At 42.5% G+C, this 27,802-nt stretch overlaps 1 protein-coding gene across 1 annotated transcript; it reads right to left on the bottom strand.

The window, feature by feature from the left end:
• Positions 1–809: 809 nt before the first annotated feature.
• On the bottom strand, positions 810–27,279 carry pla2g15 (phospholipase A2, group XV). Its single transcript, XM_084316327.1, has 7 exons — positions 26,955–27,279; positions 18,287–18,443; positions 15,901–16,019; positions 15,406–15,504; positions 15,039–15,263; positions 9,679–9,791; positions 810–2,107 (listed from the first exon to the last, which is right to left on the bottom strand). The coding sequence occupies exons 1-7, from the start codon at positions 27,079–27,081 to the stop codon at positions 1,703–1,705; spliced, it is 1,245 nt and encodes a 414-aa protein (XP_084172453.1). The 5' UTR covers positions 27,082–27,279; the 3' UTR covers positions 810–1,702.
• Between the last annotated feature and the right edge of the window lie 523 nt (positions 27,280–27,802).

Genomic DNA, 27,802 nt, shown 5'->3' with positions numbered 1-27,802 from the left:
ACACATCTTTTGATAGTTCACAGCAATTATGATACATACTCTTGTTCTGGCCCAGCAAGGGGCCGATGGCAGTCAGGTCGGAGAGCTCAAGGCTGGGTTCACATAGGAACAGAAAACCGGTTTTGTTTTACATCCAATTTTCATAGCCATGTGTCGCCCTGTTTAGACGGTCATTATAAGAACAGTTGTGTTCCTCAATCTGTTGGAAACAAGCTCTTTTGCACCCGTGTAAAAACCCAGCCTGTTTCTCTGGGCTTCGCACTAGAACCACACCTGGGAGAAAATAGTAGTTTAATACAGTACATTTCATGGTATGGAGCTACATACCTTATCAGCTCTTAGAGGGCAAGATGATAAATGATAATGATTTATACTGAACTGAGGTGATATCATTGGAATGGACTGCACTTAAATTACAGCACCTTTATCCAAAGCGCTTCACAATGTATGCCTCACACTCACCCATTCACACACACCTATGGCAGAGGCAACCATACAAGGCGCTGACCCAATTGTCGGGAACAAGCCAAGGTTCAGTGTATTGCTCAAGGGCACATTGACACACTGCTGAGGGGGGGGGGGGGGGGGCGGAATCGAACCGGTGAACAGTCAGATCACCGGACTACCGCTCTACCTCCTGAGTCTGCTGCGATGAATGGGAGGAGGGCTGTGTGGCCGGGCTTCTTATTGGAACTCGACGAGGATGAGTTGATCAAATGGAGCTCGCCTCACAAACCCAATGACCCCAGTTTGACAGAATTTGAGGTCAAATCAAAACTAAAAACAACTTCTAAATCAAGAAGACCCAAAACGGTTCCAAAATAACATGTATTTTTATCCCAGGTATCGTTCAAATCCTTCCAGAATCTATCTCAACACCGAACATGAATTCCACAGTTAAAATAGAAACAATAAAAGGCACAAGGCATCAGCTTGGCTGACATGCAAAACAATCACTAGGCAAGAGAAATGATTAGGAATAAGCAGACTTAAGGAAACGACGCATACAAGTGGTTTTGGTAAAATGCTGATTAGTTCGGTCAAATGCTATACATTGTTATAAATGTACTATGCAAGGTAAAGGTGCCGACTTATTGTATTGAATGAGGTGGAAATGTGTCCTAACGGCAGCATTCAATCATCTCTTAGTTTGACCTGTGAAATATGTCACATATCCCTGTCTTTTATCATATTATGACGTCCTATCCTATTAAGTACATTTCCTTAACTATCGTGCTATATGGATTCATTGGGTAAAATCAGCAATCATTTATATAAAAAAATAATAATAATAATCGAATCCCAATACAAATTCCCATTTTGGGGGGGGGGGGGGGGGGTTCTACTCAACTGTAAACAGTTTGACAAAAGTCAGTACTTCATTCGAATGAATTTAACCTGTAAAAACTCCCGGGATTAGGGCTATAAAATTGAAATTAAATAGACAAGATTACAATAATAAAATGAGATTCCTGATCAGTGCGGCGTGTAAAAAGGGGACAGCCAACCAGTCGACGATCAGAGAGGCGAAGCGGAGAATCATCCACTTCTCTGGTCCCTGTCTGTCCTACACATGGCTGTGTGTGTGTGTGTGCGTGTGTGGAATGTGTATGCATGTCTTATCAGTACAGTTCCCTGTGTGTTACTGTGTACATATACCAGTATGTATGTACATATATATATACACGTCAGGGGGTCAGTGTCAGGGAGAGAACAGCACGTTCTTGATGTAGGCCACGGTGGTGAGGTTCAGCAGCATGTTGACGTGTTCGTTCCCCGGCAGCTCCAGCAGAGTCACCGGCTGCTTCTGCCGCCCCACCCACCGCTGGCACTGGGTGGCGCTCCGCAGGTTCACCGTGCCGTCGCCGTCCCCGGTGAGCACCACGGTGGGCTCCACGTCGGGGAACTTGTCGGAGTACTGGAAGGTCTCTGCGGTGGGCACGCCGCTGCCGTAGAGGCAGTGCACCGCCACGCCGGGCGGCTTGAGGTCGGCCACCAGCGACTCCGTGTCCCGCCTCATCTGCCAGCCGTCCTGGAAGCCCAGGTCACTGAAGAAGCGCTGGTAGTCCTGCACCGTGTAGTTGGCGCTGGGGGTCTGGACCAGAACCTGATTGGGTCGGGAGAGGAATCATGGGTTGATTACTTGTTCCTAGGGCTGAACTTCGAATTCTTTTTTTTTGGAATTCGAAGCCGAGATTAGATTTTTATTCAAAGCTTCGAGATTAAAAAAAAATTATTTACATTTCGTTTTTTTTATGTTGTGGGACTTGTACAGCACTTTGTTCAACTTTGTCAGTGCTGTAAAGTTTAAACCTTTTTAAATCTTAGACAAACAAAACACTTTGCTTTCATGAAATATTGTAGGGATGTCCAATATTGTCGGCCGATATTGGCATTAAAATGTGATATCGGAAAATATCGGTATCGGTTTTATAACCTTTATTTACCCAGGCAAGCAAGTAAGAACTAATTCTGATTTTTATTTATTGTCAAAGGTATGCATAATGTTATGTTAATTCCACAATTGATTGATTGAATACTTTATTTTGACACAAATCGTATGACAAAAAAACATTTTAAAAGACAAGACAATAACAGTGTCAATAACGCTGGTCAAAAATGGATAAAACACAATAAAGCCAAGGCTTGTTTCCATTGTGGTCCATACATGGAACATAAAAAGGCACAGAAACACAAATGGACATGTACACTGACAGGACACATTCTAAAAGAAAATTATAAAAACACCTAACCTGACAACTCATAGGGTTAACTAATGTTAAAAGAAAATCCGCAAACCCTTAAAAGCAACTCATGATAAAAGAAATAAAAGCCAAGTTATGATAAAAGAGATAAAAAAAACATTTTAAAACCAATTTGAGTTGCTGCTGAGCCATGTTTTTAGGGCGGATTTAAATCCGAGGGGGGAGTTCAGGAGTTTTATAAATGTTGGCAGGGCATTCCACATTACCGTAGCCGAGTAAAAAAATTCATCTTTCCCCATGCATGTCCTGACTCTCGGCGGGACCAGGTCCGTGGGGCTTCCTCTTGTGGCGTGTTTGTGGATATCTCCTACTTTATTAAAATAATTTACTAGGTACTTGGGGACCGTTTCTTTTAGTACTTTAAAAACCAGTAGCATTTTAAGCTGGTGTACCCTTTCTTCAACCCTAAGCCATCCCAGCCTGCTAAAGTGGGCTGGCGTTAGGCGAGTCCTAAAGTGAAGGTTGTGCAGGAGTCTCACTAGTTTGTTTTGGGAGGTCTGGAGCTTTGTCTTCAACAAGACATATGTAATGTTAATTACCTGAAATTATTCAGTTTTTTGGGGGGAGAAACCCTGCATATATCGGTATCGGAAATTAAGAGTTGGACAATATCGAGCATCCCTAAAATATTGTAAGCAGTCATTTGAGGCTTTATAAAAGCAGCACAATGAACACAAATCTGTCAGTGCCGAGTCCGACCTCATCTTAAATAACAAACAGCATTGCTTGTTGTAGTTAACAAAGAGAGGCAGAGTTGATTTTGCACAAAAAAAAGATTATCAATTTTTTTTTTTATAATCGTTGTTCTTATTCAAACCTTTATTTATTCTCGAAAAGGACAATTGAGGTCACCCTCATTTTCAATGTCGTCGAGACTTTACAGACATTTATTTCAATGTATACAGTTGAGGCCAAAATTATTAGCCCCCCAGGAATTATGAAACATTTTCCTAAAATTTGTCCCAATGTTTGCAGCATTGATAAAACTTGATATAATAAAACATTAACCAGTGCTATTTAGTAGCTTTTGGTACATTTTGGAATATAAAATATGTTTTTAGTCTTGCTTTATATCAAATATAGTGAAAAATGCGTTGGTCAAAAATATTAGCCCCCATGTGCATTTTTGCTTTCAAAGCACCTACCATCAACCAATGAGCTTTCAAACCACACCTGTACAGTCAATTGGCTTCCTAACAACACCTGAGCATTCAATCAGCATAAAAGGACTCCAAGAAACAGGCCACTTGAATACATTATTGAGAGAAATTATACTACTACTCTTACTCACCATGCCAAAGGAAATCGGTCTTGAGCTCAGAAAGAAGATGGTGGAGGCTCAAGATAAGGGGGAAGGCTATACTGCCATTTCCAAGCCTCTCACAGTGTCTAGAACTGCTGTATGTTGCATCATTGCTAAGTACAAGGAGACAAATTCTCTAAGAAACAAACCTGGGCGCGGTCAAAAGTGCAAGATTTATTTAATTTTTTTCTACTTTTTCTCCCCATTTTCTATTTTTCTCCCTTCCCCAATTTTCGTATTGTCCCCTGTCTCGAACGCTGTTGGCCATGCCTCCCACAAGCCGGCTGCAATGTGGACGAAGCCTTGCATCACGTGTCCCCTCCGGTACTCGAGGAGGCAGCCGTCGCATCTTTTCACCTGAACAGCGCAATCTCTCAGCGGCGAGGGTCTGTGTGGGAGGGACACGCCGCCCTTGTTGCTTCCTGATTCTACTGCGCAGGCGCACCAACCGACCTGTAGGAGTCACTGTCCACAACGTCCGATCCCCACCCACCAGCTTCCCACCCCCTAATACTGCCAATTGTATTAGTATGAACGACCAGCCAAGCTGGTAGCAACGGCGAGAGCTGGGCTCGAACCCAGCATCTCCTGCATTGGTGGCGAGCGCCTTGCCCACTGCGCCACCTAGCCGCCTAAAAGCGCAAGATTTCTGAAGAATTCTGGAGAGGAAATTAGTCGGAGGTGTCAGCAAGAAGCCCTGGACATCTGCCAAGATTATTGTTGCTGACCTGGCCTCTTCTGGAGTTGATGTTTCAAGGAACACAGTTGTGAGTGCTCTGCATCGTGGTGGGCTTCAGGGCCATCGTATCAGAAGAACCCCTTTACTCAAAAAGTGGCACCAGACTTAGGTTTGCACGTGAACATTTGAAAGGTAAAGATGAGTTTTGGAAGTCTGATGAGACTAAACTGGAACTGTTTGGGCACATGGATGTTGCTTTTATGTTTGGCGAAGAAAGGGAGAGGCCTTCAACCCTAAGAACACAGTTCCCACAGTTAAACATGGTGGTGGAGCATCATGCCGTGGGGCTGTTTGCAGCCTCAGGCACAAAGAGCCTTGTTCGGGTGCATGGCATCATGAAGAAATTGAATTATGTTGACATTTTGAGGGATAATATGAAGAAGTCTAGGCTTAGGTCTTCCAACTGGGTCTTCCAACAAGACAATGACCCAAAGCATAGATCAAAATTGGTCCAACAGTTCCTAAAGGACACCAAAACCAAGGTCCTGGAGTGGCCTGCACAGAGCCCAGATCTTAATCCTATTGAGAATCTGTGGCGGGTGCTCAAAGTGAATGTCCATGTTCGGAAACCACGCAATTTGGACCAGCTGGAACAATTTGCAATGGAAGAATCCCTCAAGAGACCTGTGCCAACCTAGTAAAGAACTACTCTAAGAGGTTCTCGTCAGTTGTGGCTCAGAAAGGGTGGACTATTGACTATTAATGGCCAGGGGGCTAATCATTTTGGATGTGTCATTTTTGCCATTTCTTGTTTTAACTCTTTCAGTGCCACTCACGAGATTTCTCGTGTTTTTTTATAGGTGGTTGCTAGCCACTCACGAGATTTCTCTGATTTTTTTTTTTTTTTTGCGATCTGAAAAATTATTGCATCACCCGAGCCTACCCGAGTATAGCCGAGGGGCGCCGACGATCACTGTGGAAAAAAGCGCCCCCTGTCGTCTCCCAGATGACATAAGTGATTTTGGAATGGACTCAATGAAAATTAATGGGGGAAAAAATCCGGTACTCCACATTTTCCAGTTCACTGATCCAGCCGGGGTTACTAGAGTTCATTCTGGAGCCTCAGATCCCCCCGGATCATGGAGTTCTACTGTATCGCGTTGGATCCATACACGTATCGATTTTTTCGAATGGTGATCAGGAATTGGAATATACCAGTTGGATACCATCTGATGTCAGGTAAGGACTCTATGTTATCAGTGGTAGGATAATCAGAGTAAGTTTGATGAAGTTATAAGCTGTTTTGTGAAATGTCTTCTTTCGGTTTCACTGTAAAAGTCTGTGATGAAATCAACGGAGCGATTATCAGTGCGCGGCCGTAATGTGCGTGCGTGCACGTATAATATTGATCATCTAGCGTATATTTGAAAACGATTCATAAAAAGGCCGACGAATATCAACGTTGTGGAATATTCCACTAAAAGACGATTTTCATAGAATGCTCCAGAATGAGCTGTTTTTTATATCAAAACAGGGGCTTTTCTAACTGCTCTGAAACGGCAACGACGCGATAAAAAAACAATCTGCCTTCACAGCACTGACTGGAAAATAGTCTTTGATAATGCGATGGGCAGATTAGACACATAGCCATAATTTAAAACATAGATTAGGCGATATTAACGTTAACATTGGCGCCGATGGTGGCATTCAAGCGGTAAAACGGAAAACCAGGCGTGGCGCTGAAAGTGTTAATATCCTAATTAACACTTTGGGTGCCGGGAGCCGTCTTTAGACGTCTTTGCTGGCCATGCTAAAGTTGCCGGGGGACGCTGTACGTCGTCTTTATATCAATATTTCAAAAATCTGCGATCGGATTCATAATGTCCCTCCGCTGGCCTGAGATCCACCAGCAGGACCCACTGAGCTCTCTGGCGGTTCAGGAGCGCCATCTGGTGGCCGATCGGCGTAAGCGCTTAACAGGAAGCGCACTAGAGGTTTTGCTAGACGTCCGTATTGCTTCCGGCCACTCGGTACATGTCCCGTGACTCTAGCTCGTCACTCTACATAGCGATCGATTGCCAATAACTCGATAAACAACATGATTTGGACGTATATACCATTATACAAGCTGGAGATGGACCGGGTAATAATATATCCCATAATGATAAAATTTCTACTCGACGATGATCGCCCAACGGCGCGCGGAGACTGGGGTGAGTTTCAGCGTGTAACGTTACCGTCTTCGATAATAACTGATATTATCAACATTTGACCCACATTAGATGATTGGTATAACGCTGCCCACGGAATTATAAACGCCCCCTCGCCCATCCGGTCAACATCAGATGACGTGTAGTAACTTCTAGAAGTACGTCTAGTTGGAATTTTTTATATCGCGCTGATTGCCATCAAACTGTATTTCATCATCAATATAATGCATTTGGGGCTATATATCACGTTCTGGAGAAAGCTGCAGAAAGAGATGAAAACATACTTATACATTAGACCATACTTTACTATGAATATGTGAATGAAAAAGTTTAACGTTGCTACACAATGAACAATACATATAGGACTTTGAATGGGCCCTAATAATGGCAATGTAGCAATAGAATTTAAAAAGTTATAGCCCTGCAAAGAAGGGGACTTTCTCCATAGACAAATAGCGCTGGCAATCTATGGTATATCATTAATTTAACCTTAGGCAACCAAAGTGTTAAACTTAGTGGATATTTTGTCTTTATTATTTTGGAAACAAATACACTATAAACACTTGTTGTTAATGGTAATTTCCATGGAGAAGTCAAGGGTTTTGTTTGATTTCACAAGAGGGGCTAATCATTTTGGCCTCAACTGTAAATTGTTTACAATATAATAATAATAATAAATAATAGTAACTAAATCTATATAGCACTTTTCACACATGGACCGCAGCCCAAAGTGCCCCACAGCAAATAGCATAAAATGAACATAGGGATTGCATCCTTCTTATCTCTTATCTTATTCTCTTCCTACCATGGACATTGTAGTGCAGTACCTTGATTTCCCTCCAGGGGTGACATACATGCTCTCTTCTCTTATCCTAGGCTTGTGTTATTTTGTATCCCTATGACCCCCCCCCCCCCCCCCCCCCAACCGAATCAAACCAAATGCTTCCTAGTTGAGACATAAAATTAGTTTCTCTCAAAATGACCACGGACGGGAGGCGCGACGTCCCGAGATCAAATAAAAGGCAGACGTTGCCGCCTCATCGCACGCCACGCGTGTGCCCCGTCAGCATTGGCACCGCACGCCACGCATGTGCCCCGTCAGCATTGGCACCGCACGCCACGCATGTGCCCCGTCAGCATTGGCACCGCACGCCACGCATGTGCCCCGTCAGCATTGGCACCGCACGCCACGCGTGTGCCCCGTCAGCATTGGCACCGCACGCCACGCGTGTGCCCCGTCAGCATTGGCACCGCACGCCACGCATGTGCCCTGTCAGCATTGGCACCGCACGCCACGCGTGTGCCCCGTCAGCATTGGCACCGCACGCCACGCGTGTGCCCCGTCAGCATTGGCACCGCACGCCACGCGTGTGCCCCGTCAGCATTGGCACCGCACGCCACGCATGTGCCCTGTCAGCATTGGCACCGCACGCCACGCGTGTGCCCCGTCAGCATTGGCACCGCACGCCACGCGTGTGCCCCGTCAGCATTGGCACCGCACGCCACGCGTGTGCCCCGTCAGCATTGGCATCGCACTTGTTGATTCTGCTTTGTGTGGTTGTATATTTCATACCAGTGAAATGCATCTGAATTGTACCTTACTACTATGTTACCTACTGTACTTATATACTACGTCTCTATACTACTATGTTACCTACTGTACTTATATACTACGTCTCTATACTACTATGTTACCTACTGTACTTATATACTACGTCTCTATACTACTATGTTACCTACTGTACTTATATACTACGTCTCTATACTACTATGTTACCTACTGTACTTATATACTACGTCTCTATACTACTATGTTACCTACTGTACTTATATACTACGTCTCTATACTACTATGTTACCTACTGTACTTATATACTACGTCTCTATACTACTATGTTACCTACTGTACTTATATACTACGTCTCTATACTACTATGTTACCTACTGTACTTATATACTACGTCTCTATACTATGTTACCTACTGTACTTATATACTACGTCTCTATACTACTATGTTACCTACTGTACTTATATACTACGTCTCTATACTACTATGTTACCTACTGTACTTATATACTACGTCTCTATACTACTATGTTACCTACTGTACTTATATACTACGTCTCTATACTACTATGTTACCTACTGTACTTATATACTACGTCTCTATACTACTATGTTACCTACTGTACTTATATACTACGTCTCTATACTACTATGTTACCTACTGTACTTATATACTACGTCTCTATACTACTATGTTACCTACTGTACTTATATACTACGTCTCTATACTACTATGTTACCTACTGTACTTATATACTACGTCTCTATACTACTATGTTACCTACTGTACTTATATACTACGTCTCTATACTACTATGCACTCAGAGTGCAGCACTCAAGTTCGACACTATCTGACTAACAATGCTACTGACCCTTAGCTGCCAGAGATGTTCCCCTGCTGCTGACTTGTTGTTCACAATTTGTAAGTGGCTTTGGATAAAAGCGTCAGTTAATGACTAAATGTAAATGTTTAAATGTAAATTGAACTGAGAGAGAGGAGGTGGGGTTTGGAGAAAGATAATGGGAAAAGGAGGCTCTTTCCTCCTATTGGCAAACTCATGAACATACACACATACACGTGCAGACACAGACACACACAGAGACACACACACGCAGACACAGACAGACAGACACACACAAACGCACACACAGACCTGGTCTTTGGGCCAGGAGTGGGCGTAGGGGAACATCCAGGTGGTGGAGATGGCGGAACGCTGCTGTGAACGGATCTTTAAGGAGCTGATCACCGGAATACGGTTACTGTCACCTGGAGAGAAGAGACACATGGAGAGAATAATGTTTTAACTATGGATCAATGACTGGTCGTCCAGTACGCCCCGAATGGGCTATATTAAGAATTCAATCACAATTAGGGATGTCCCGATCCGATCACGTGATCGGGGCCGATCACGTGATTTTCAGAAAATCGGGATAAAAAAAAAAAATAAAGTTTTTTATTCAACTACCATGACCATGTTCACGTCTTAACCATTTCTCTGCCACGCTTATATCCATCCTTGTAGCCAGTCTGCCAGCTCTATTTGTCTATGGAGATGTTCACCTACTTTGCAGGGCTATAACTTTTTAAATTGTATTGCTAAATTGACATTACTATGGCCCATTCAACATCGATTAGCTATCGTTCAGGGTGTAGGAACGTTTTACTTTTTCATTCACACATTCATACAAAAATATGGTCTAGAGCAGGGATCGGCAATAGGCGGCCCGCGGGCCGACATTGGCCCGCCAGCAATAATTTCTGGCCCGTCAGATTATTTTGAGAATATGATATTTATTTTACGCGCGGGAAATATTCACTCGGGACGCCAGGGTGTTTTTTATTGTGAAGCTGTATCTATCTACCGGTAGTCATCAAAAGCATGTCTGTCACTATAGCCAATTGAAATGCTAGAAATGGTCACGTGGACTGGGAGAACCAATGGAATAGTCCCACCGGGCCACGTGTATATTTCCCTAACGCACTTTCACTTCCGCGTTCGAGATGGAGCGAGTAACAAAATGTGTTAAAAAAACAAAACAAACATCTTTGGATAGCTTCTTTGCAACGGGGAAATATAACGCTTCTTTTAATAAACAGGAGCCATACTTAAAATACGGGTTTATCGCAACAGGTCGGTGATTCTTGCGTGCCGAGCCGACGTCCTCTCTGCATAATATGTGGCGACAACAACAACAACGAGGAAATGATGACAACTGTGTTCAAGTTGGCAGATAAAGTAGCTGCATTCAACGCCAATCTGGAATTGGAGGGCGGCGAGTGGATATGTGACATGTTTCAAACATTAGCAGGGATTTTGGAGGACTTAACAACAAACAAGGTATGGTGAGTCGTGTTTTCATGCATTCTGTCTTCTGATCTGTTCATCACGCGCCGCGGTGATCTGCAACAGCTGATCTGCTGTTCATGAATGAATGAATGAATGAAAACTTTATTTAACAGATTGCAGAATGGGTACAATACAGTACGGTGCAATACACACAATTGTTAACACTTCGACTGCCACTCACGGCTAATCTCGGGTTTACGATAGTTACGTTGAAAGCCACTCACGAGATTTCTCTGATTTTTTTTTTTTTTAGCGATCTGAAATCATATTGCATCACGCGAGCCTACCCTAGCCTACCCAAGGGCCGCCGGCGATCAGATGTGAAAAAAGCGCCCCTATCGTCTCCCAGATGGTAAATGGACTTTTGGAATGGACTCAATGAAAATGGATGGGGGAAAAAAAATATTCCAGTCCACATTTTCCAGTCCACTGATGCAGCCGGGGTTACCAGAGTTCATTCTGGATCCTCTGAGCCCCGCTGATCATGAGTTCTACTGTATACACGTTAGATCTATACACTTATCGATTTTTTTGAATGGTGATCAGGATTTGGAATATACCATTTGGATACCATCTGATGTCAGGTAAGGAATCTATGTTATCAGTGTTAGGATAATCAGACTCGTTTTCGAGGAGATATAAGCTTTTTTCTGATATGTGCTCTATCGGTGTCACTGTAAAATCCATGAGGAAATGAAAACGGCTATTATCAGCGCGCGCCTCGAACGCGCGTGCGTGCACGTATACTATTGATCATCTAGCGTTTATTTGAAAACTATTCATAAATAGGCCGACAAATATCAACGTTCTGGAATATTCCAGTAAAAGGCGATTATCACAGAATGGGCTGTTTTTCACCTGAAAACGGGCGCTTTTCAAAATGCTCTCAAACGGAAATGAAGCGATAAAAAACACTGACTGGAAAATGATTATTTGATAAGCGACGGGCAGATTAGACACAATTTAAAACATAGATTAGGCGATATTAACGTTAACATTGGCGCCGATGGTGGCATTCAAGCACTAAGTCGTGCGCCCCCTGGTGGCACTGAAAGTGTTAAGGGGATGCAGACCAGAGAAAAACGTTTGTCTTTTTTCACTATATTAAATTAGCCATTGTTTTTGATCCTGGCCCGCCAAGCAATGGCTTGGGGAAAATCTGGCCCGTGGGCCGTGGCCAAACCTAATTGCCGACCCCTGGTCACTCTAGAGTATAAATATGTTTTTATCGTTTTCTGCAGTATTTCATAGAACGTGAGTTATAGCCATTTATGCATATATTAGATCATCAAATGCAGTTTGATAGCGATTGACACCAGATAAAAAATTTCAATTGTACAAGGTCCTAAACGTCATGACTCATCATCTGCTGGTGACCGGAGGGGGGGGGGGGGGTCGTTCATAATGCAATGACCGACGTTAAATGTTTCATGTAGTATGGGTGATATATTGATCATAGCAGTTTGTATGGATAATAATAATCAAAAACGCTGAAACTCACCGCAGCTTCCTCGTAGCGATGATACTGGAGCAAAAAGATCGCTATTATGGGATGTTGATCTAGGCGAACCATTTCCGGGTTGTATAATACTATATACGTCCAAATAATGTTGTTTATTGAGTTATGGCAACGGATCGATTATCCAGTGTGTCCAGATGGAGTCCCGCGAGCGATAGCGAGTGGCCGGAGGGAATAGGGAGACACACCGGCGTCACAATTATCAACATCCGGTTGTAACTCGCCGATCGGCCACCAGGTGGCGGTGTTGAAGTGTTGGAGAGTTGAGCGGAGTCCTACAGCACCAGTCAATGATCCGTGGGTGAAATATGAATACCATGACAGAAATTAGAAATATTGATCTCAAAGACGCTGTAAAACGTCATTGGCAGATTACGCATGGTGAGGAATGACGTCTTAACACGTCATTGGCGATTAAAGGGTTAAACTCATACTGAGGCCTTAGTTTTGGTTTTAAATTGCATATCATCATTCAGTTTTTAGATTACTCCGGTTGCAATGCCTCGCTTGAATGACGTGATGCAAGGCTTGGTCCTCACTGCAGCCGACCAGTGGGAGGCATAGTCTAGCAACGTTCTAGACAGGGGAGGGGAGAATTGAAGGAAGAATTGGTGAGGCGAAATTGGGATGGGATAAAAATAGAAAAAAAATGTATTTAAATTTTATTTTTATTTTTTATTTTTATATCGGATCGGGAAAGATCGGTATCGGTAGATACTCAAAATCACATGATCGGGAGCAAAAACATTTTGATCGGGACATCCCTAATCACAATATAATTAATAACTATTATAATACAGCAGGGGCTCTAAAAGTTGAACCCAGATTGAGAAGATGTAGATCTTGAGGCCCCCAGATCATTAACCCTTTCACTACCAATGTAAACCTTAACACTTTGAGTGCCGGGACCCGTCTTTAGACGTCTTTCCTGGCCATGCTAAAGTTGCCGGGGGACGCTGTACAGCGTCCTTATATCAATATTTCAAAAATCTGCGATCGGATTCATAATGTCCCTCCGCTGGCCTGAGATCCACCAGCAGGACCCACTGAGCTCTCTGGCGGTTCAGGAGCGCCATCTGGTGGCCGATCGGCGCAACCGCTTAACAGGAAGCGCAGTAGAGGTTTTGCTGGTCGGCCATATTACTTCCGGGCACTCGGTATAGGTTCCGGCACTCTAGCTCGTCACACTACATAGCGATCGATTGCCAATAACTCGATAAACAACATGATTTGGACGTATGTATACCATTATACAAGCTGGAGATGGACCGGGTAATAATATATCCCATAATGATAAAATTTCTACTCGACGATGATCGCCCAACGATCTGGGGTGAGTTTCAGCGTGTAACGTTACCGTCTTCGATAATAACTGATATTATCAACATTTGACCCACATTAGATGATTGGTATAACGCTGCCCACGGAATTATAAACGCCCCCTCGCCCATCCGGTCAACATCAGATGACGTGTAGTAACTTCTAGAAGTACGTCTAGTTGGAATTTTTTATATCGCGCTGATTGCCATCAAACTGTATTTCATCATCAATATAATGCATTTGGGGCTATATATCACGTTCTGGAGAAAGCTGCAGAAAGAGATGAAAACATACTTATACATTAGACCATACTTTACTATGAATATGTGAATGAAAAAGTTTAACGTTGCTACACAATGAACAATACATATAGGACTTTGAATGGGCCCTAATAATGGCAATGTAGCAATAGAATTTAAAAAGTTATAGCCCTGCAAAGAAGGGGACTTTCTCCATAGACAAATAGCGCTGGCAATCTATGGTATATCATTAATTTAACCTTAGGCAACCAAAGTGTTAAATGTACAATACATAATTTTTTTTTATCTACTTTTCTCCCCATTTAATTTTTTTTTCTCCCTTTCCCCAATTTCGTATTGTCCAATTCTACCCTCCCCTGTCTCGAACGCTGTTGGCCATGCCTCCCACAAGCCGGCTGCAATGTGGACGAAGCCTTGCATCACGTGTCCCCTCCGGTACTTGAGGAGGCAGCCGTCGCATCTTTTTCACCTGCACAGCGCGATCTCTCAGCGGCGGGGGTCTGCGTGGGAGGGACATGCCGCCCTCGTCGCTTCCTGATTCTACTGCGCAGGCGCACCAACCGACCTGTAGGAGTCGCTGTCCACAACGTCCGATCCCCACCCACCAGCTTCCCGCCCCCTAATACTGCCAATTGTATTAGTATGAACGACCAGCCAAGCTGGTAGCAACGCCGAGAGCTGGGCTCGAACCCAGCGTCTCCTGCGTTGGTGGCGAGCGCCTTGCCCACTGTGCCACCTAGCCGCCCTACAATACCTTTTTCTGTAATTTTTGTGTATTTTACTTGTTACTGCATTGTATGTGTTTTTATCATGTCCTACCTGTGAAGCACTTTGGTTGGCTTTTAGTCATTGTAAATGTGCTATAAAAATAAAGCTGACTTGACTTGAATACAAAATGGTTAACCCTTTCACTGTGACAATACATAAGGTTAACCCTTTCACTGCCACACAACAAAGTGTTAACCCTTGCACTGCCACACTACAGAAGGTTAACCCTTTCACTACCACACTACAGACGGTTACTCAGTCTCTCTCTCTCTCTCAGTCTCTCTCTCTCTCTCTCTCACCAGAGGCCACCACGCGGAGGGTCTTGGCCACCCCAGCCCAAGGTGACCCCAGGGAGATGAAGGATTTAATGTACTTGTCCTTCCAGGCCTGGGGCTGCTGGTTGAGGAAGTACAGTGTGTACATGTTGCCCATGCTGTGGCCCATCAGGACCACTGGACCACCGGCCTTATGCGCCATCTCCTCGATCATCTTCTGCAGAAGCAGGAAGTACTGCTTGTTCTCATCTGGACGGGACGGATAACGGGACAGACAACAGGACAGTTAGGGTCAGTAGCAAGACAGGGCTGGACACTGTGTACGTGAAGGAAAGAAGGAAGGAAGGAAGAAAGGGTCGGTGTGAGAGAGAGAAAGAGTATGTGATCTTACTGGGAGCTTTCCTCCAGTCATAGGGGGCTCCTCTGACGTCATCATCTCTGGTGTAACCCCACTCCACCAGCGCCTGCACTATGGTGAAGAAATACATACCTAAAGAAGACACACATGCACACACACAGAATTAAACAGAAGCAAGGCATTCTAGACATAGGCCCTTTGGCCAAAACATTGACCAAAAAACCCACAAACAAATCAATTGTAAACTACTTCGCATTGGACCCAAAGTAGGTTTCAGCGTTTATTTGGCTCCATTGACTTTGCATTCGTTTTGTCACTAACTAGAAGAAGCTGTGGGGATCCAGTATAAAGGAAGGATACTACCGATCAACAACACCATTGGTAAATAGGACACAGGGCTAGGGTAAAATATTCTCTTTTTAACTCTTTAATCGTCTCAGACTCAACAAACTGTGTGACTGTGCGTGTGTGTGTGTGTGTGTGTGTGTGTGTGTGCGTGCGTGACAAGGGTTCAGGTCTGAGACTCACCCACACTGCGCTTGCTGGGGTCCAGGTACTCCAGTGAAAAGGTCTTTCCGAACCCTGGGACCCGGATATCAACACCGGGGGGAGATGAACTCGTATGGCTGGTACTGTTGTAGATCAACCTGGTCTCACACACACACACACACACACACACACACACAAATTAGAGACATACTGTATATACACACACACACACACAAATTAGAGACATACTGTATACACACACACACACACACACACATTTGAATACTTTATTTGGTTCCACAAATTATATTACAGGGGAATATAACAGGGAATCAAATATATCAGAGCCAAGCAGCACTGAACACTTAAGGGTACACATAGCACCTCCTTCTCCACGCGGCTAAGCTGCCAATAATAGCTGAGACAGAGCAATATTTGGCAATTTGTTTGGCTTTTCACACACACACACACGCGCGCAATTCCCTTTTTTACCCTACGTTGATACGATGGGTTTGATTCCAGTGATGCATAAAGAAGAAGGTCAAACACAAATTGAGCAAAGTGGCTCAATTTCCTTTTTTCCAAGCCAATTTCAGATTAGTTGCAGGTTAAATGCATCGCAGCTTGACACTGACTTGCTTGGGACACATTGATAAACGACTGCCAAGCAATCAGCTAGATTTACAGCGTCTGCGTCTGGAATGCCTCGACTCAGCAGGTTTGTATAATTTAAATGAGGGGGGGGGGGTACCGTCTGCCAGTCAGGGTCAAACAATGTCTGAGGTGAGAATTGATTTAAAACTACATTTAGTAGGGGGGAAAAACATAGCCTTCACGCCACTGTACTTTTCATTATGGTCGTTATGGAGAAATAATGTCAGCTGGGGCTGGGGGTATGAGAGAGTATTCCCCTTTTTTTTTATTGTTGTTATCAGGAATAGTGATCTGATGCTAAGGATATAAGGATAGGGTCATAACACAAGGAAGCTTAGCCCCTTACGTGACTGCAAAAATATATCAGATATGAATTTCAAAGATACCCAGCGTACAACAATATGGGTTTAACACAGCTTTACAGTGGGGTCTGGAAGCTCGGAGTTGCTAATAAACAGTTTAAATCATTGTTACTCCACGAGTGGTACTCACAGAGCGAGCCATGTATTTCCGCCATTGGTGTCACTGCGCATGCGCACCAGGCATTTGGCTGCCTGGTCCAGGCATTACAGGCGGAAATACACAGCTCGCTCTGTGAGTACCACTCGTGGAGTAACAATGATTTAAACTGTTTATTAGCAACTCCGAGCTTCCAGACCCCACTGTAAAGCTGTGTTAAACCCATATTGTACGCTGGGTATTTTTGAAATTCATATCTGATATATTTTTGACACACCCCCGCGCCCGCGTTCACGCTTGGTTGGTATTTTCTAAAGTGGTCGCGTCCCATGAGCAAGTGACTGCGGTCACAAAAGCCCCAGGCTTGCAAACCGCAGTCACGTAAGGGGCTAAAGGAAGCTCTGCATGCATGTGGATATCATGGAAAATGAGAGCAAGCTTTGCAAACACAGAGTGTGGTTTATACTGTATGTAGCCTGACCTACGTGTTTCAAAAGCAGCTCCCAAGGGACTTCATTCTGGCTTTTGCCGTTGAGCCCTGGTGATATCTGGACTTTCGCTTTTTTTACTTTGTCTTTTTCAAGTCTCAAAGACAGTTCTACAACCACATGACCACACAGAGAGGGGTTGGCACATGCCATAGACACACACACACAGCTACAAAGTGGATGTGATCCTAAATTAAAGATTAGTTTGTTACAGCGTCAGCTCTGTTTCTGAAGAGGAATGGAGTCAATATGTGGCAGAGGTAACTATAGGCCATACAAAGCCACACCTGGTCCGACTGTCTGAAATACACACAACATAGTCTAACTCAATATATATAGGCCTATGTGTGTGTGTGTGTGTGTGTGTGTGTGTGTGTGTGTGTGTGTGTGTGTGTGTGTGTGTGTGTCTGTATGTTAATGTACTCTGTGCATATGGACGTATCGGTGCATGTTGTTGACAAGGAGTGCAGGATTCAAAGGTCAGTTTGTCCAGTGTAGGTTGATAACCCGGTTGACTCAGGGAGCAACAGACAGGGTCATCCACCCTCCATCTCCTCCCACAGCTCAGGAATCACTCAGGTTCATATAGGGGGCGTGTTCCTGCCCCAGCGACGTCTCAAGACTAGGGCAACAGTTTCTGCAGTCGCCCCCCCTGGTGCACCTGAACATGTGAATCTACTGAAGGGTCCACTGTAGCAGCAGAGGGTTTCTGATGGAATGACAGCCACACTAGGACTTAAAAAAAAACTAGAAGTAGAAAGAACAAACACATATCGTCAAATATCATGATTGTGAAGGCTACTGCACACACAGCCCTCTCCTACCTCATGTTATCTATCCAGCAGTCTATAGCCACAGGCACCAGCAGCTCCAAGTTGAGCCACAGGGTGAAGTAGGTGTCGGTCTTCTTGTAGCAGATGTAGTGGACCACGCTGGGCTTATCCAGCTTCGCCTCCAGCTGGTTTCCCAGGTCCCCCGGGACTACAAACAACAACATCATCATCATTAATAACAACAACAACAACAACAACACCAGCATTAACCCTTTCGGTTGTAAGTGTTTCAGAATGTTCTCTCGGAAATCTTTTGAGGAGATGCTAGACCTCCATAGTTCAGCAGCGGCCATTTGTTACGTCATCGTTAGAATATTCAGTTCTCAGAATTATATCCCACATGTGGGATTGTACAACACCTGAAAGGGTTAAGAGCATCATCATCATTAAAGACAACATCAACAACGGCATCATCATCATTAACCCCTTGAAGCCGTCTTTCACAGGCTCTAAGCAGGCTAATCTTTTAAGCTAGCATTAAGGTCATCATATGGAACTAGAGATCTTGAGGAAGTCCCTTGACCTCTGACCTCAAGCTATCTGAATGAAAAGGGGCGATATCTCAACCATTTTTGTTTAATGAAAGGTTCCAAACTAAATTTGGTCTAATAGTACTGCTCAGTAAAAGTAATGATCGGTACTCGGAATCGGACTAAAGGCCTAGGGTGCATCCATAGATGTTAAGACTGTTTCTTTCAGTAGTTTAGTATTGGTATCAGACGGTGCATCCATAGATGTTAAGACTGTTTCTTTCAGTAGTTTAGTATTGGTATCAGACGGTGCATCCATAGATGTTAAGACTGTTTCTTTCAGTAGTTTAGTATTGGTATCAGACGGTGCATCCATAGATGTTAAGACTGTTTCTTTCAGTAGTTTAGTATTGGTATCAGACGGTGCATCCATAGATGTTAAGACTGTTTCTTTCAGTAGTTTAGTATTGGTATCAGACGGTGCATCCATAGATGTTAAGACTGTTTCTTTCAGTAGTTTAGTATTGGTATCAGACGGTGCATCCATAGATGTTAAGACTGTTTCTTTCAGTAGTTTAGTATTGGTATCGGACGGTGCATCCATAGATGTTAAGACTGTTTCTTTCAGTAGTTTAGTATGGATATCGGACGGTGCATCCATAGATGTTAAGACTGTTTCTTTCAGTAGTTTAGTATGGATATCGGACGGTGCATCCATAGATGTTAGACTATTTCTTCCAGCAGTTTTGCCTTTTTAAAGAGTTGAAGTTGTTTATGTGTCAAAATAAGCAACATTTATTAAATTCTTCATTCCTTGACTTATGATTGCATTTCTATGGATTGGACACTGCTATCCAACATGCAGAATGACCAAAACAAGAGATTATTATGAAATTAATTTTTTTTTTCAGTCATAATACTAACTGGTTAATGGCACTTCTTTGTAATCTACCTGCAGCAACATGAGTTGAATCATGTCAGCTTTTCTCTCTTCCCCAACCGTTCTGTTAGTTTCACCAGTAAGGTTCCCAACACATTGCCCTCAGGAGCCCCCAAACTGACCCCTGATCAGAACTACACCAGCCATTCCTCCTGTCATCATCAAAGTCACTGAAAACAGGATGTAGACTATTGACATGTTCTTTAGGTACTCTACTAGAGAAGACATCTAAACATGTTTGGAGAAAATAGCCAAATGAGATTATTTTGACAGATATTGCAATTATGATATTGGAGGGCGGCTTTGGCTCAGGGGTAGAGCGGGTCGTCCAATGATCGAAGGGTTGGTGGTTCGAATCCCGCTCAAGCCCATGTCCATCCCATTGCCGTTGTGTCCTTGGGCAAGACACTTAACCTACTTGCCTCGTATGAATGTGTATGCATGTGAATGAATGTTGGTGGTGGTCGGATGATTATTCGCCACGCTTCCGTGAGTCTGCCTCAGGGCAGCTCTTGCTGCAATTGTAGCTTACCACCACTGGTATGACTGTGTATGAACGAATAATGGACTCTGTAAGTGCTCTGGGGTCACTGGGGTGTCATGAAGAGTGCTATATAAATCCAATCCATTATTATTATTATTAGGGAATGATCGATATTTGCATCATTATTCTCATTTTCATTAAAAACATTAAAATGATCATGGCATGATTTTTGCGGGATCTGTACCAAATAAAAATGGGAACTATTTCAAAATACATGTAATTCCTCTGGTCTAAGACAGTCCAAAAATGTTAGTGAACATGAACAATTCTCTCCCAAATCCAAAGACCAGAGTGCTAAAACTCAAATGTGTTATGTTATCATGTATAAAGTCTAAAGCTGCACCATAGTCAATGAATTTGGAGCGATGATAAAGGTGACATTGAGAACACCCAGGGGAATGTTCCGAGTATATGGGTAAATTTTCTGTTTCAGAACTGAGGACAGAATATTCAAGTATAAAAAATGAAACAAACACAAATATTGATTGAACTTTCCGAGGCCATGAAAATAACATATTGGAATTTTTTATTTTGGTGGTGTTTCCCTAATTATATAACAACAGATAAGATCTTTGCAGCAGCACAGTACTACATTTAGAATGGTATTCTGACACACATTTCACCTTCAGATTTGAATATTACACTAGACCAAACTATTGATTTTGATTCATTATTCAGCCCCACATTACTCATTTTGCCTAGACAGCTGAGCTTCTTCCCATTAGTATTCCTTTGTCTCAAATTCTGAAAGACATTTTTGCAGGTTCATTTAACAACATGTGCCCTCTTTTAATATCCTACTAGCCTACAGTATTTTATTAAGCTGAACAAGGGATACTACTGCAACATAACATAGCCAGCAGCTTCTTACAACATTTGAATTCTCCACAAATTGCTTCTCAATAATGATTTTTGGAGCCATTTGAATCTTCCTGTGACATAACTTTTGAGTTGGGATCCATGTGGCTGTCGTCAACAAAAGAAATTAATAGATGTTGTCAGACTTAATCATAGATCTGTAAAATTGTGTTTCCCACACACACAAAGATAGACCTCTTTAAATCTCATGCCGCTTAGTAGAGATGTTCTTATAATTTTTTCAGTTAATATTATATTAGGCTAATCGACTAAAGCTGGGAGTAGACTTGAAATAAGAAAGAACTTTTTTACCCAGGGACTATGCACATCAATCAGGTTCATGTGCAGTTTCCACGTCAATGTAATGTGCCAGAGTTAAGCTAATGAGCTAGTTTCCATCCGTAGTCACTGCCTAACATGCAAGTCTTTTGGTGATATGCAAAATAATCCCTGGCGAACAGGCAATGAATACCGTTTGCAGTACAGTCAATACTTTCAGTACAATATTTACTTTATTTTGTGATGCAGAGCCATACCAGCTATGACATAATACTGAAGCCCTCTTTCTGTCTGTATTTCAAATATTTTTTTTGTATTTTATTTTTTTATTATTTTTTAAACATAACATAAAATTAGACACACAAGCATTAACAGTAAACATCCAATGAAATCACCATTTAAATAAATGTAGTATACGAGATATATACCTAATACTTGCTATCTAATACCCTACATACATATGCTCTCGCTCGCTCACCCCCCCCGGACCCCCACTTGGATAATCCATCCATTATCATTCGTTCCTAACCAGGCACTACAATTCATATGCTAGCTTTTATTCTCTCCACCACTTCTAACCAGATTGCAATTTTGGTTTCACTGACACCTAAAATTCTTGCTGTATATATTTCTAGATAAATCACATCGAGATAGGTAAGAACCCATACTTTCCGACACATTTTTTCCGGTTGAAACCATCGTGATGCTATCAGCTTTTTAGCCGCTGTGAGACCAGATAAAACTAGTCTTTTTAGCTGTATAGGGGCTGCAAACTGAAAAACATCATTCAACAGCAATACAGAGGGGTGTACAGGTATGTTCAGAAATAAGACATTTGATAATTGCTGGGACACTTCTTTCCAGAATATCTTAACTGGTGGGCAATCCCAATACATGTGCATAAATGTATTTCAAATCTTATAGGGATGTCCCGATACTAGTGATGCACGATATATCGGCCGCCGATATAATATCGGCTGATATGGCAGTTTTTTTTTTACACATCGGTATCGGTCCGATATCAAGATATGGGCCGATATAATATTATAATATATATATATATTTTTTTTACATGTTTTGGCCTTAAATAGTTTCAAAATATCAGTCATTTCTGAAAATAAGTTACAAAAGCGCGTTTTGGAAAATAGCTCTTTATTTGATTATCATAAAAAAGTGTTTTCTATACAGAGATATCGACATCGGTAAATATCGGTATCGGCCAGAACAGAAATATTAACCCATTCAGTGCCAACCACGAGATTAGTCGGGTTAACTCGCCATGCGTTGAGTGCCAAGACCAGAGAAAACCAGAGAAAACTCGGGTTTTAATCGTTATTTCTTTTATTAGCAATATCCATTCATTTTTCATCCATCCAGCCTGAGGTTATCATTGGGAATGGGTCTGAGCTCGAAAAGGGCAAATACCGCCGCCTATCGTCGTCTCCCGGATGGTATTGCACATCATTGGATTGGATTGGGTGGGACTGTGCATCAGAAAAAAACTCTGCTCTCTGGGTTTCCCTTCTCGGGCAAGCAGTATCTGTTACCACATTCACTGGGGAGGCTCGGAGCAGCTTTTGATTATGTGTTTTGGTGCTATAACGTTGGATCAATAAACGTGATCAATATTTGGAATGGCGATCAGGAATTGGATGAATCTTTTTGCAGAACATCTGATGTGAGGTAAGGACTCTATGTTACCAGTCTTGGGGTAATCAGATGTTTTTTTCTCCGCCATCGCAGCATGTGTGTGTGTGTGTGCGTAACGTTAGCCGTATCCATGGCATAGATAATCGATTTTCAGCCTGTTTCTCTAGCGTGCATAAGTACACATATACTATCGATAATCTAGCGTTTATTTGAAAACGCCATAATTTAAGATAGTTTAGGCGTTCGCAAATTTCCCCGTCCTCCCATTGACTTCCTTACTGGCACGCGTCGCTAGCCCTAATATGGTCAAAGGGGTGTGGCTCTGAATGAGTTCATATCGGTATCGGCCACAATTTTCACATTGGTGCATCACTACCCGATACCACTTTTTTTTTGTTCAGACCAAGTACAAGTACTTACATTTGGGTACTTGCCAATACCGAGTACCAATATGAGTACTTAAATACTATTACAGTTCTGACTTTGAAAAACGTTTTATTTTCATCAGATGTTCCCCACTTTTCAGATTAAATATACAATATGATGCTGTTGCTGACATTTTAAGTAAAAATTATATAATTAATATAAATATAATAATACATGAGCACTATATCAGAGCCGATACCGATACTATCAGGACGTCCCTATTTTGTACTTTGTTGTCATAATTAGGTATAGCCGTATAGGCCTTCGTGTGCTTCCTCGACATTATCTGTATTTAAAAGAAAGCCTTAATTTAACCCAAACTCTTCGTTTACTATGAGACACTATGCTTAATTTGCTTTGGAAGGACTCTTTCTGACCTTAATACACGTTTTATAACTTTTAACAACTTGTTTATGTTTACTGAAGTATGATTTTAATATATGGATTGCTCCAACCAATGCCGTTGTAATCTTATCATATAACTGTTACTGTTTGTTATTATGTTATATATGTCTGCATGAGTATATACATGTGAGTATGCAAGTTGATATGTACACTGTACAGATGTATGCATCATTGTTTTTTAACCTAAATATGTTACGGTATTAAGCTACTGTCTTTCTTGGAGGGGGCGGGTTGCTTGTAAGCATCAAGCGACCCCATCTCCTGCAAATCATTATCACTTTATTAAATGTATTGTTTCATTTGTAAGTGCAAATAAACTAAACTTAAACTAAAGTGAGACATTCAGCTCCAAAGATCAGACCCCCTCACATAGCAAAAACACCAGTTGCATATTTCATGTGGGGAATTGGAGGACAACGTATTTGTCTTTCAAATCTCTGTGTGATCGATCATAAAGGTGAGAATGTCAGTGCACAAGTTCAGCAACTCTTCATCGAGTATTCATCTCATCTCACAAGCTATGTCGGCTACATTCACAACTACAGGAAAGAAACACAAACGCAGTCAGTAAGTGAGTGAGCTCGGCTCTATCTGGCCGGATTCCATTCATGCAATCTTTCAGCACAATCCATTCTGTTCTCCATACTGTATACCCGCCTAAGCCTTTCTGGCTAATGCAAAGTCAATGAGGTTGTGCTCCTATCTGTACACAAGCCCTGATAAGAATGCTGATTGAGATTTGATGAACCCTTTAAGAGGTTCAACATATAACCTAAGTGTAGTAATGTCCTATCTGTGTCTGCACATGCGTGCGTGTGTACACAAACAAACATACACTTTGTAACCCTCTGTAACCACAGACTGGAACTAAGAGTCAAAATACCCAGGTTTTCATCACACACACGTTTGTATGTCTTTTCTTTAAAACAAACAAAACGAGAACAAAAATATATACGATATACATACATACACTCAGGGGTGCAGTCGTGCACACACGCGGTTACACGCCGTGTTATTAGATCACTGAGGCAGAACTAAGTACGCGCGATCGCGCACGGATGTGTACTCGCGTGTACGCGCACACAAAAATGCGCTGTATCCATTCGTTGTGAATAAGTACCCGGCCGGCGACCACCGTTTTACATAACAAAAAGCGCAGGTAGACTAGGTGTCTGGGTGTTGGCTATCTGAATGCATCTCCCCTTTCATTCGGTGTGACGGCAGTGGAGGTGAATACTAATGTGGCTCGGAATTCGTGATGGGGGTCTACCTGCTTATGATTGAATCAAGCGTCTGCCGTGCTGCGCGCCAGCTTTCCAATTGCTCTCGTGCGCGCACATTCACACAAATAGAGAGCAAAAAGAGCGTGTATGATAGAAAGATTGCACTTGCATATATGCGCTTGTGTGTGTGTATAACTGCGCGCGCGAGTGGGTGTGAGCGCACCACAAGGTTCATCACCAAACCTCCCTTGCTGTGCACTAGGAGTCATGCACACACAAACTTCAAGTAAACACAAGTTGTCTGATTATTTTAAGTTTGCTTTTGTGTTTGTGTGTAAAACAATTTCTTTAATTGAATTAACTTAAACTAAAAGTAAATACAAACTAAATTAACAATGTAACTTACATTGTTAATTTAGTTTGTATTTACTTTTCTAGTTTAAGTTGATTCAATTAAAGAAATTGTAACTACTATTACATTTAAAACATTGTTTGTTTTTCAACCATATCTGTTGACAATATAATTTCTTTATATATTGAAGGCTACATCCTGCTACCTTTTTCAGCTTCTCTATTTAAAAAAAAAAAATAAAAATCTGTGCGCATGCGGCGTGTTACCAGTTCCCATATTACGACTGCACCACTGCATACACTACAAACAAAGGGCCCAAACCCCAAACTAACTTAAAAGAACCAGCACAATGATTTTAATGTCAGGTGTCATTTTTTCAGCTTCCGATATATCATTTGATTCGTTTTATAACCATTTTGTGCACCCTCTCTGAGCACAGCCAACTCTCTGTATGTTGAAAGGAGATGTCAAGTTAGTATCATAGTACATGAAACTTTCAAGTGTAAACAAATGCATGAGCCCAGTGTGATCGGTTGTCACAGTTGCTGTGGATGTTTTTGAACCACTAAAATTAACTAAATTGTAAGCAAACTAGTTTTACTATTTGAATTACTAGTTTAAACTGAGTGACAACTGACAGACTGACTGATTCGCCAATCAGGGTAACCGGTGTATATTATGCAATATTTCAAAGTAAGTAGATTGTAGATCTGAAATGGCTTGATTTTGTTGATATCCAGGGGGATAGACATCAAAGGGCAACAGTTCTATTTTGGGTCATTTTTACATTAACATACCCATTAAGAAAATGCAACAAGATTGAAAAACAAGATAGTCATTGATTGTACTGAATCTTAAAAAAAATCTGTATCACACACATTTACTTGTGCAACTTTTGGGGGCATACATTAATTCCATATCACCTAACGAACCCAGACCCATAGATGCCAAACCCCTAACATTACCCCAAAATCTGATTTTTTACAAATCAACTGTCAATACCCACCCATGTTTATGTTAAGCACACACACACTTGTCCGAACACAAGAAAGACCTATGGAAATAAATGACGTTTTATTGGAAGAGGCGAGATGGGGAACAACATACATTGGAAAACAAACTTTACTCTAAGTTGTTAAGTTAATAAAACGTGTATTAGGCTCAGGTCAGAAAGAGTGTGAGTCTTTGTGGCTCTAGCCCTGAGTGTTTACTTCGTGGAAACATGATGACAGTCATATGACCACCACTCCGCCTCACCGCTGCTGCTGGTCAACAATCAACACACTAACGGTAAACGTGGGTATACGGTCCACGGAGGCTCCACCACATACAGAAAAAAAGATGCACAGATGATCGTAAATACGACGTACTTGTACTTAGGTCTTGGTTTGGGCAACAAACCGTCCGGTGCAGTTGCGCAATCTACATGATGGTGGCGATCCAAAAACACAAACAATGGCTAGTGTGTAGGTACAGTTAAATACATTTAAAATATACAATGAATATACTTACTGAGGACCACGGGGGGTCTTGCGGACTTGTTGCAGTTGAGACATTCTTTCAGAGAACTTCCACTGCTCAACAACAACAACAACAACAACAGAGCGACTCGGAGCAGCGAGGAGAGGGCACTCGCCATGAATCCCGATGATCTTTCATTACGGCACAGTCATACTCGATATGGAGTAGTGTCTGTTAGTGAAACATATACGAGTCAAATATGAACTGGTTGTGTAGTCACCTTAGATGTTGCTATTTTTTCAAACCACGACTCCACGTGAAAACACTGAGTGTAGATGATGGTGCCGAGTGGAGATCGCGGTGTGTAGCTACAGGCCTACAGCCACCAATAGGGGATATCTGCAGAGCCGCAAGCCTGGGCGGGGCTTCGGGTCCTGTACTTGGTTTGAGGCGGGACTTCGGGTCCTGTACTCGGTTTTTGACCCGAAGCCCCGCCCAGCCCCAGACGTTGGGCTTGCGGCTCTGCAGATATACCCTACTTACAGTCACACTAGAACCTGTGGTGCCGTCCAACAGATTACAGAGCAGCTCACGTCGATGTTCCTGAAGAAGCCGAGAGCAATCGACACCAGATCAAGTCGAACGTGGGAAAAGCGCCACTGGGGGGCGCTGCGGCGCAGGAGACAGAAGATTCTTATTTTTTTTTGTTTTAATGTGACACCAGATTGATTGATTGAAAATTGTATTAACAGATTGCAGAATGGGTACAATACACAACTCAATACACACAATTGTTAAGGGGATGCAGACCAGAGAAAGACTTTCGTCTTGTTTACATCAGGGGTCCCCCATTTTCAATTCATCATAAATTGAAGAAGACCAGAAGACCAGGGTTTTCG

Source organism: Notolepis coatsorum, assembly GCF_963971535.1.
Source record: "Notolepis coatsorum genome assembly, chromosome: 6".
Classification (NCBI taxonomy): domain Eukaryota; kingdom Metazoa; phylum Chordata; class Actinopteri; order Aulopiformes; family Paralepididae; genus Notolepis; species Notolepis coatsorum.
Note: the sequence above shows the minus strand (reverse complement) of the source record. Positions and strands in the feature narration are given on the sequence as shown.